Raw genomic sequence first — 12,112 nt, 5'->3', positions numbered from 1 at the left:
AACGAATTTTAAGACTGTTAGTGTTTCAAGGAGTAAACCACCAGTTCGGCTGCACCTGGATTGATTCTGGATTCTGCTTTCTTATATAGTTTACCTACGCAACCCATGCTGAAGAAATGTCCAAAAAAATAAGATGGTATTGGTTGGTGGGGTGGAGAGTTTGGTTGGTCAATATGAAGTGGAATGGCTTTATTAGTTTGAATACAGAAGAGTTCTGATGTCAAGTGAGGAATAATGATTGTAGAGACCTACTTTCTGTTTTCCAACATGTCCAAGTTGTAACAAAAAGAAACCAAATGGAATGGCTCAGTAAAAAGGGCGGTGAGAGCAGGTTTTCTTGGCACACAGAGTTGGGGATTTCATTGAGAAAACTTACAATGAGATGAGAGGGACCTAGATAATGCCACTAAATCTGTTTAGCTTCTAGACAATTTATGAGAACAGAGTGAAGTCATATATTTTACAGTTTGCTGATATAAAATGATTGAGAATTGAATTCATTCATTTAATTCATGTGTATTCATCAATGTATTGTAATAAGCAAAGGGCCTTGAGCCAAAGAAGCAGGCTCATGGTATATCTTTCCTCTTTAGTCTGACTAGAATCTACAAGTTTTTGTTTCTACTTTCTACCACTACCACTACTACTGGCTCCTCTTATTGATCCTTCAGATGCACAAGCATCTAAACCTGCTAATATCCGGGATTCAAATTTCTGGCCTTTCATGGCAACCCTCACTTTTCTAACCACTTGTTGCTTCATAACCCTACGCTCCGCTTGCGAAAGATGTTTGCACTTATCAATTCCCTTGAGAAATCCAACCACAGTTTCACCAGAGCCCCCACTCAATTTTTCCAACTTTGCAAGCTTCTCCACTACTTGCAAAGAAAACATCCGCTCCAAGCATTTTTTGTTTCCCAACTCAACAATATCTAAAAGACAGTGCACATTGATTTCTCGCGTTTGCATTGATTTGCTTTCAATTGAGTGAGCCATCTTCTCTATAAGACCCATCTGAAAGAGATTCTTTAAAACCAGGACCCCACCACTGCCAAACAGCATCTGGTGTAGAGCTGCATAGGCTGCATCCTGATGCTGCACAATGGTGCACTGCATCATCTTGACTAGCTCAGGAATAATATCATACTCAAGATATTTCTTAATGCAAGGTTCTCCACCAGCGCAAGCTAGTTTCATTAATAAAAAGGCAGATTCAGATTTCATTGAGCTCTGTTGTGAGTTTCCACTTTGCAAAAGTTCAGAAAGCCTTTTGATGAGGGGGCTGTTTAAAATCATGTCTCTGATTTTGGGGTTCCCTGCTTTCTCAACAATTGGTATGAGGTCTTGCATTGCTTCCATTACCTGCTTGTAATTGCTGTCAAGTACCATGTGGATGAGATCTTCTAAAATTTGTGGCTTTGGTAAAAGGGTAACATTCTGGTCTGACAAAACAAAACTTTCCAAGCGAAGCCTCACTTGCCATGGTAAAAGGTTCAGATTAGCAGGCTGAAGAGAGCCATTTGTAGGACAGCCTCCTAGCTCGTAAAATGCCTTCAATGTTACAATGGCATGGTGTTGCACTACTTCAGTTCCATTCTCAAGAAGTTTAATTAGATTTTTATCAATTTCACAAGCAATCATTCTCTCAACAGCTTTTGACTTTCCAGCTATGGTCAACGACATCAATATTGTGAACATGCTCTCATGCCATTCCTCGGCATCTGGAGAGAGCAAATCAGCCAGTTGGTTAAAGTGAATACTCTGAAGCACCTTATTGACTGTCTCGGAACTTCCAAATTCTGCAAGCTTTGCAAGGACAATTGAAATGTTAGTTTGGATCTTGGGGTCCTCACAGTTTTCTAGTATCATTGACAGCTTCTCAACTGCACCAGTACTTTCAAACGATGGAAAGTAATTGCAGTAGTCACTTCTATTGAATATATTTGTGATAGCTTCTGCAGACACTGCAACAAGACCCTGTGAACCGGACGATATCAGGCCTTCAATTCTAGGTCCCAATATGCCAACAAAGGTTGCTCTGCTAGCTTCAAAATCGGAGATGGTTTTGCTAGCCATTAGCGCCTTGATAATTGCTTCTATGGTGGTGACAGCCTGCTTTTCTTCGAAAACACTGAGGAATGTCTCTATCTTTTGCTCGGAAATTCTTTTGACACTCTCTTTCCCAAAAATAAAAAGCCAAGGGCAAATCAATGCTTTGTTTTCATCACTAGATTCATTTACAAGAAACACAACTGAATCATTTGTCTTGCTGTCAAGGTATAGTGAAACCATGTCGTGCACTTGATACAAGGGATCTGTATCAGTTTTCATCAGCAGGGAGCCTTCAACAAGCTTACAGACTATGAGAGGAAATATCATCTCCTGCCCAAGAACCGACCAAATGGCCTCCAAACAAGCTTCAGGTACAGGTTCTGCCCATGAAAGAGCAGCAAGAGCTATGAAGAGCTTTCTTGAGTCTCCAGGCATTGCTTCTAGACTGAACTCAAATGACCCAAAAATGGTTAGTGTGTTCTCAGCTTCTTTCTCATTTACATATGAGACAGGACCAGGTGCACATGTGGCAAAGGTGGATAAATTTGTGATGGCCTTCTCCCATTTCTCAGCTCTTATTTCTTTCCTAAGAGCCTTACCCATGACAGCAACTGTAAGAGGGTGGTGGCCACAGCGCTCAAGCAAGCTTTCTGCTACACTCTATGAAACAAGTAAATCTTAGAAATCCTAGAAAAAATGAAAAATAAACAATAAAGGAACAATTAGAAACTGAGCACAGCACAGGGAGTTGAAATCTAGATAATACAGAAATGGACTACTTAAAACAAAATTTAGTTTGAAATAAGCCCTATCATGGCAATGGGCCACAAAAACAAAAACTCCTGTGACAGCAGCCATTATTCCTGCCATGACACATATGGTAGTTCCAGAATTACAGAGGATGCACATTAAAGAGGGTAGATGGAAGTACTCTACGGACCTACACAATAAACTTCATACCACAAAAAAATATTGACTGACTATTGATTTATTTTTTTTATTTTTAATTTTTTATTATGAGATAATGCACATAAGAAGTCCATGTTTATATGATTTCTAGTACTATAAATAACAGATAATACTAAGCTTTCTTTTTCTTTGATTTAATGGTGTTGTGTTAATACTAAGCTTTCTTTTTCTTTTTGGCTCATCCTCTAGTACATGAGAATTATACGAAGGATGAGCCAAAAAGAAAAAGAAAAAGGTAAAGAAATCAACATCTAAAATTCAGATGTTCAATGGAATCACAGAATGATGTCGAGCCTGATCCCACACATGTAAGGTGGGTAAAAATAAGAAATCTCAACTTCACCACTGACAGTTGATTGTCCTCAAATGTGTGGGCATTCCTTTCTCTTCAGATAGTTCACGTCAAGCACAAAGGAACAACCTTCCAAGTTTCAGCCCTATCGTGTTTCTAAAAGTGCCCATTCCAATAAGCCAGCAAACTGGTCACAAATCTTGGCATAACCCAAGTCACACCAAATAAACAAAGAACAAAAGACCATAAATTTCTATCTATCTCAGACAGAAGTAAAAGATGATCTACTGATTTTTCATAAGACTTACTCATGCAGCATGATTTATTATGTCGGCTATGATTATCCATCATTAGAATCTTATCCATAGCAGCTGTCCACCCAAAGAAGGCCACTTGTGGTGTAACTTTTACTCACCATATACTTTGCCATGGAAAATATGTCACCCCCCTTTCTCAAAGCCTTGTAATAATCTTTCACACTGTCCACCCAAAGAAGGCCACTTGTGGTGTAACTTTTACTCACCATATGCTTTACCATGGAAAATATGTCACCCCCTTTCTCAAAGCCTTGTAATAATCTTTCACACTGAAATCTTGGCTTTGGAAAGAGAACAAACCAAATTGTCTTCACCTCCCTGAGTAAATTTAGAAGCACATGAATCATCTAGAAGACATTGACTCTAATTCCCACTCTTGGACTGATCTTAAGAAGGAGGGATTCCATTGAAGTCTTTGGTTTGAATCTTGGAAACCTTTTTTATTTTGGTAATTTTTTTTATTCTACACATGCAACTCAAGGACTAAGCAGGCTTGCATATGAAAGGGGGTTGACAACAAGCTCTAATACCAAAACTAACGTAGCAAAAAATCCTCAAAAGGCATTTAAAAATTCTCATAGAAATTATATTCATCAATAACATGTTTCATAGGAAAACAATAGCATGCTTATATAGACTATTAGGACTAAATCCTAACCGTAATTGACTAGGGTCAAAGCCCAATTATTGGTTTACAAAAATAACCTTGACTATAGGAAATTTCATAAAATAATAATAACCTAATTAGCTAAAAAGACCTAAAATAAAATACAATGGACCAATAGTAAAAATATTTTTGACTTCTAAAACCAAATAAAAAAAAAGTATTATTCAACTAATGCAACACAATTCTCAAAGGGATTTGAGAATAACAAAGAACAAAAATTAAGATAAACTTGAGACTTGGCACTTAAGGTTGCTTGGAATCAACACTGTACAAGATAGAATGCCTTGGAATCAATGGATAAGATTGCCTTGAATTAGCACTAAGGCATTGAAAATTTCTAATAGAAATTTCATTCATCAATAACTTGTCACCATAAGAGTACAACATTCTTATATAGACTATTGGGACTAAATATTAACTCTAATTGACTTGGGTCAGAGCCCAATTATTGATTTACAAAAATAATCTTGACTCTAGGGAATTATTTTTTTCTTTTGATAAATGAATCAAGGGATATAAATAAAATACTAATAATCCAATTAGCTAAAAAGATTTAACATAAAATCCAGTCGACCAATAGTAAAAATTCAATTGACAACTAAAATTAAATATATATGTGTGTGTGCGCGCGCGCGCTCCAAGGATCAGCTTGATAATAGATTGTTAATAAGAATGAATAAGTTTGTGTGTTTGGCTCACAAGTAAGAACATTGGACTTAGCAGATTTATTAGAAATAGAAGTTCATCTCAGCTAGCTATCCTTTTTTGGGAAAAAACAAAGATTAGCATTATGAATGTGAACTGTTTGTGTAAGCATGAAACTTGCAATTCACTAGTCACATCTTTGAAGTTTGGTTTGATGTAAATTACTCAAATATGTTCTGTATAATAATAAAAAGTAGAACTTCATGGTTGTGAATGCGATTGCCATTGTATAGGTATTGATGCACACTACATGCCCAAAAACCAAAGTGATATGAAATTGCATTTGAATTAACCACCTTTGTGTTATGCATATATGGTTATGCATGAAGAATGAAATATTGGAGATAGTCATATCCTGCTATGTGCTAATCACCCAAAACAAAGAGAAAGAGAGATTCGGCCCTTACCGGCAACTCCTCCTCACTAAGGAGGCTATGGTACAGAAGGATTGCCTTGCCCATTTCTGTTGTGTCATCTTTGCCTAATTCTACTTTCTCAGCTTCTGTAATTTCATAGACAGCTTCATTTCTTGTTGTCACTAAGTATTTGCAATCATTATCATACAGCTTTGCAAAACGCTCCACAATGTCCTGCTCCCATACATCATCAAGAAGGATCAAAATGCTCTTCCCATATAAGGCTTCTTGAAGCAAGCAACATATATATTCAAGATCTCCAGTGTTCTCATCTTCAATCTTCTTCCAAAATCCAATCTGCACCAAAAATTTACAAATTTTTCTTGCTAAACGCTTCTGATATTCAGCCCTGTTTCCGTTACAGGCAGCCCTACTACACCATTGTCCAAAGCCAAGTTGAACTGCGCCATCCACAAAGTTAGCAGGTGGATCAGAACCCACTTGACGGGCCATACATGACTTCCCAATACCAGATAACCCAACAATCAGAATGACCCGATGAGAACCCTCTTGTTCTAGTAAATTCCTTATTAGATTACATTTACTAGATATTGGGTACCCATGTTCAGTATTTATTTTTAATCGAGCTGGGATGTGTCGTGCAGTGGATTCTATTACCTTCTCAACATCTTGCATCAATCTTTGAGATTCAAGCCACCAGTTTAAGTCATCCCTGATTGTGCTTACTAGTTTCCCAAGTGGGTCCCCAGCCACAGAATTCTGTACTATCTTAGCCATGCTCTTCCGCTTACTGCTTGACACAATCCCTCTTGCCTTTGGGATATTTGGATGAAGCCTTTGGACCAGGGCATTTAAGCTTTGAATTTGGTGATACAATTGAGGGTTATGAAGCTTGTTGGCATGCTTTTGCTTTATTCTACGTGTCAAATTCTCAAGATCGCACACAAACTCCTCTAGGTTTTTGATTCGCTTTGGAGCTTCATCAAGATCCCAAGAGGCTTGTTCTAATGCACCAATAGTCCCTACCATACTTGACACTATTTGTGTTGCTGAAGAAATAAATTCTGAAGCATCCATTGCCACATGAATCAACTTGCTACCCGTATAAGTATTTCCATATAATCACTAATGAAAAAGATGTGCTCAAAAAAATTATTGAAGTGATTCAAAGAAGCCTTGGTGACTATCCTAATTGATCCTCAATGTGAAATGTATGTGATGGGGATTTCCTTATTGGTTGGTTATGGATTGTAATGGTTTAAAAATATTGAGATCACATTCTCATATGCTCACTAAGGACCTGGATTTGAACCAGCAACAGTGATAACCCAATTTGACTGAATGGAAGATAAATACAAAATTATGCTCAAAGAAGTTCCTCACAGCATTTAAAACACCTTCTTTAGCAATTTCAATAATTCCAACTCTCTTTTGCAGTCTGACAAATCCATACAACAAACAAAGACCAGTCATAGAAAAAGGTATGTAATGTGGTTGATTTCCATCGAATAAACTTGCAATCAGAATCAATTTCCACCTAATAGACATAAACTCGCCAACCAACCATGCCCATTTTGCAATAATCACCATCCACCCATCAACAACCATGAATTTCCAGAACAGAACCAACCCACATATAAAAATCAAAACCCAAATCTCCAAAATGCTTTAAAACTGTTTAATAAGCAATCAAAACCCTGTTTTCTTCTAGCAAGATTCTTGAACTCTTAAACCTGCAAAACCATCCATTATCCATACAAATCAAAACCCAGTTCTTTAACATAGTTCAATACCATTATAGTTAAAAAACAATTGAAAATCAGTACATGTTTGGCACGTGCAACATTACACGTATTTTCATATACTTTTACAGTAACGTATTTCTTTAAAAAAGAACTAAAAACTGTTATTTAAGGGCCCTCAGTTATCGTGGCAGGAAATCAAGAACTTCAACATTCACAAAACATACATAAAACTTAAAGCAAGAGTTGAGAGAGATTGTCTGACCTTGAAGGCTTGGAGTGAAACTCAAAAAGCTCTACGCTGAAAAAATAGAGCCTCAAAGTCAAAGATGCATGTTCTATTGGATTAAGATTGAATATTTGAATGTTGTTGGTGTTGAATCAATCAAAAAAAAAAAAAAAAAAAGATTAAGGGTCCGTTTGGATAGAACTTATTGCTGAAAACTGAAAACACTGTAGCAAAATAATTTTTAAATGTGTAAATAGTGATGCGGGACTCATTTTTAATAAAAAATTGATAAAAAAGTACGTGAACAGTGCGTGCATAGTATACGCACACTACGTGCACAGTGGCGTGCAGTGTGCGCACTGTGCATTTGTCCCCTGCAGCTGCAGCAAAAAAAAAAAAAAAAAAAGAAGAAAAGAAGGCAAAACGTGAAAACTGAAATGTGGAAACGCAAAAGCTGAATGCCCTCTAAATGTTGAAAGTTGAAACTAGAAAAGAAAGGTTTAAGTCATAATATTTGAAAAAGAAAAGTCACCTAACGGCTGACGTACTATCTACTTGTCAACGGACTAAACTGTAGTTGTCGTTTCAAAAAAATAAAAAAAAAAGTTGTCATGACTTGTATAATGCACCATATTATTTACATTTATATTATTTATTTTATATTTATGTTTTTTTGGAACTATTTATTTTGAATTTAGTTTTTTATTATTTCTTTATGTATTTTGAAGATGATGATTGATGTGTGAAAAAAAAATTTTAAAAGAAAAAAAATTAATATTTTAATTAAATATAGTGTAAAATAGATAATTTATGTGCAGTGCGTTAAAAAATTGAGTATACTAAAATAAAAAATAAATTAAAATAAACTAAAATAAACAAGAATTTCTGTGAGAACAAATGCAAATGCTTAAGAATATCTAACTTAGAGTTAAATATTTAATGATGTATATTTAAATTTATTTTATCTAATAATAATACTAATATTTTTTGTGATAATAGTAATAATTAGAGTAATAGGTAAACATCCATTACATTGGAAGACTATCGGTGAACAGTAGCTTGGTTTGATTAAGATCCTTTTTTTTGTCCGGCTTTAAAGGATAGGGAGGCTCGTAAATAGTTGTCAAGTCCCAAGGGCTTGTGTCCGCTGAAAGCTGCCTTTTTCCTTGCCTCTCACCTTTCGGTTCATTGCAAGTTTGCCCAAGGTGGGGGAGGATGGCTCGTTTTCTCCACTCGCAGCTCGCAGGGCTCCCATTCGCTGATGGGCGGGGAGCAGCTGATAGTCAAACCGATTGCCCCCCCAGCTTATAAGGTATTCCAAGGGGGATTTTCCAGGTCAAGAATGTCATGAGTGGGATAAGGAGTTGATAGAGCTTTCCCTCTAGTTGACAATACTTCTTATCCATAAACTGTTCCTAGGGTGGCTTGCCTTCCACGAATATGAATAAGTACTCGTGTAACGGCAGATAAAGCCGCGAAGTTGTGCCCTTGTTCTTTGGTTGGACTGTCTTTGTCTTTGGTGTACCCCCTCCTGGAGTTAGTGGGCTGGCACAAACACTGGATCGAAATCACGCCGGTATGTATTCTTTCTTAAAATGTTAATTAGTGGATAGGTGTTGTTTTTGGGGAACATTCACTTGACAATTATCTCTCAATGATACTCGAAAAAAGTATAAATAGAATATCAACTTTAAAATTGAAGAGATTTCTAGTCTAACATTCGAAAAAAGCTTCTTTTTTTTAATCTAAGGGTAAGGTATACCCAATAGATCATAAGATTCCTTTCTAATTCATTATTCTAGGGTGGATTTTTCTTTACAGATCACTTGAACAACAGTTGCATGATGTATGTTATATTTCTACCAATGTTTTAGATTTATTACAATTTGCATGTGTCTAGCACTAATGACATATTTTAAAATTGGTGAAAATATCTCTACATTCGAATGACATTTTAAAAGTGGTGAAAATATCATTTTGATCTGTACATTTTAGAGTCACTGTCAATTTGATCATATTATTTTCAACATGTAGTGAATTTGATCTCTCTCTCTCTCTCTAACAAGTGAAAGGGACCTGAACTCTTAAAAGAATCGGTCAATGTCCTGAAATATAAAACTTTGGTCAAAACCAGTGTTATTACATGTATTGAATAGAATATTGACGGATTTATTTGGAGTCCTGAAATATAAAGCTTTGGTCAAAACCAGTGTTATTACATATATAGAATAAAATATTGATAGATTTATTTGGAGTCCAAATCCTAATTATTACATGAAAGAAAATTGGAAAAGATAAAGGATTGTGTCACAGTTAAGAGTTTAGTATTTTTGGTTGTTGTGGGTTTTAGTTAGCTCAATTGGTAAAATTTTTGATGATTAAATAAGAGATCTGGGTTAAATTCTTACCTAGACAAAAAACCGATTGGTGTCTTCGTCTGATGATAAAATGCTATTATCAGAAGTGGCCACCATAGGTTGAAACTCTTTCTCTCTCTCTCTCAAAAAAAGAAAGAAAGAAAGTATTCTTGGTTCTTTTGTTCGAACAAATATGATTCCTTGTATTTAAAAGTCTATATTTGGAAATTCTATCTCATATACAAGAAAGCAAGTTAAATAAGTATGGGGAACAATTACTTGAGACTTTCTAATATTGATTTTTCTTTTTTCCCTATTACAATTTGCAAGGAGAGAAAGGGGATTTAGAATTAATATCTCTTGGTTGGGTTAAAAACAAAATTATTTAAAAAATTTCATGCACCCTCTAGCTTGCAATCTCAAATTATGCACAAAACTATCCTTTGATTTAGCTTTAGACTTTTATTTCACTGTACCTGTTAAAAACCTGAAAGTAAGAGAAATTAAATCAATTCAATGAAGATTCCCAAAAGAGCCATATGTAACATCATTGGGAAATCCTGATTTAGCTTGGGGGTGGGGAGTACTTTGAAACCACAATGGGCAATGAATAAAAAAGGGTTTTATGCAAAGTTTGGTATTAAAACTAATAATATAGCTTAAATAGGGGCTGTTAGATATGGATCAACCTTAGCTTGGAATAGGGGTGGTAATTTTTATCCATATCCATGAATTCGCCCATTACCCATCTTATTTGGATAAGTCTTAACCCAACCCATTTGAGTATTTGGGTTAAATGGATAAAGGCCCATTTGGTTATTTAATTAGATGGGTATAAATGGATAAATCCACTAATACCCACTAAACCCATCTAAAATTTAAAATTAAATAAACCCACTAAACCCTTCTAAAATCTAAAAACTTAAATAAACTAGATTTCTAAGCCCAAAGCCCTCAGTCTCACTCTACCTCAGATTTTCTCATTAACCAAACACTTTCCCAAACACTTTAACCTCTAGATTTCTAAGCCCAAACACTTTCCCTCAAATTTTCCCAATAGCCAAACAAAAGGAAATTCTAGAGAGAGAACGAGGATGGAATTGGAGTTCGTCGTGCTGATCGACTCCTATGGCAAGAAATGGTATTCGCTCTGGTGGGGGACTTTGAAGGCGATCCACTGGCAGGAGATCCATGCTCGTTTCGATGGAGAAGCTAAGGAAACAGTACTGCACGGAGATCCATGCCCGTTTCGAGGTTTATCTCCTCCTGGGTCTATTTCAAGCGCATGGACGCCATGGAGAAAGGTCCTTCGGCTAAGCCTCGAGTCAACGACGAAAACGACAACAACAACGACGAAGGGCTCAACGTTGAGAACAACGAAGAAGAAGATCAGGATTTGTACGATGAGTTCAAGAATGGAGGGTCAAACATGAGACACATGAGTTTTTTTTTTTCATTTTTCTATTTGGTTGCCGAGAAAGTTTTGAGAAAATTAGGGAAAAACTGTATTTCAGAGTTTAGACTAAAGTTCAAGTTAGTTCTATGAGTATTTGTTTGTTTGCTTAAAAGATTGTTTGATTAGCTAGGTATTGGTTTGGGTGAGGAGAAATTCTGTTTGGTTTGTGAGAAAGTTTGGGAAAATAAATGAAAATGAAGTGGTTGATGTTGTTATAAAGCTAAAAGATTTTAATATGATTTTCAAGGGTCCTGTTTGGTTTATGAGAAATTTTGTAGTTGCTAACTTAATGGGAAAATCTAGTAACAAGTTATTTATTTATTTGGGTCATATTGGGTTAAATGGGCGGGTTACTAATTAAATGGGTTGGGCAGGTAATGGATAATTAATTTATATATAAATGGATCATAAATGGATAAATGGGTAATTACACATCCAACCCATTTATGACCCAATCCATTTACAACCCAACCCACCCATTTGCCACCCCTAGCTTAGAATATGGGTTTTAAATATTTATCTTCATGGTGATTCAATTCTAGTTTTACAATGATTAACAATGGATGGTGTTTATGTACCGAAAATTGTCCATTTACTTGATGATTGCAAGAACCTTTTAGCTTGAGAGTGGATCGTCCATCCTTTTCATATAAAGTAGTGACTGGGCTAGCAAAACCAGGAAGCTTGTAGCAAGACAACCTTTTGAAATATGCTACATGCCCAAATTGGGTATGACAACTACTTAAGTGATGCAATGCAACTAGGCACTCATACAAAGTGCCCTGCTAATGGCTATACAAACATATTAATTATCTTTATGATTAAATCAAATTCCCCTTTGCATAAAAAAAGAAGAGATTTTCGTGAAATTTTGAACATAAACTTTTCAAAGTATCCAAATTTCACATATTTTTTGAAGAAAATTTATTATCCAATCAAGGAAAATTAA

The 12,112-nt window shown here is 35.8% G+C and overlaps 1 protein-coding gene across 1 annotated transcript; it reads right to left on the bottom strand.

The window, feature by feature from the left end:
- Window positions 1-500: 500 nt before the first annotated feature.
- LOC142634267 (uncharacterized) lies at window positions 501-7,502 on the bottom strand. The gene is made up of 3 exons (XM_075808560.1): window positions 7,387-7,502; window positions 5,410-7,112; window positions 501-2,712 (listed from the first exon to the last, which is right to left on the bottom strand). The coding sequence occupies exons 2-3, from the start codon at window positions 6,454-6,456 to the stop codon at window positions 622-624; spliced, it is 3,138 nt and encodes a 1,045-aa protein (XP_075664675.1). The 5' UTR covers window positions 6,457-7,112; window positions 7,387-7,502; the 3' UTR covers window positions 501-621.
- Window positions 7,503-12,112: the final 4,610 nt, after the last annotated feature.

This window comes from Castanea sativa, chromosome 5 (assembly GCF_040712315.1).
Source record: "Castanea sativa cultivar Marrone di Chiusa Pesio chromosome 5, ASM4071231v1".
NCBI classification, from domain to species: Eukaryota; Viridiplantae; Streptophyta; class Magnoliopsida; order Fagales; family Fagaceae; genus Castanea; species Castanea sativa.
Note: the sequence above shows the minus strand (reverse complement) of the source record. Positions and strands in the feature narration are given on the sequence as shown.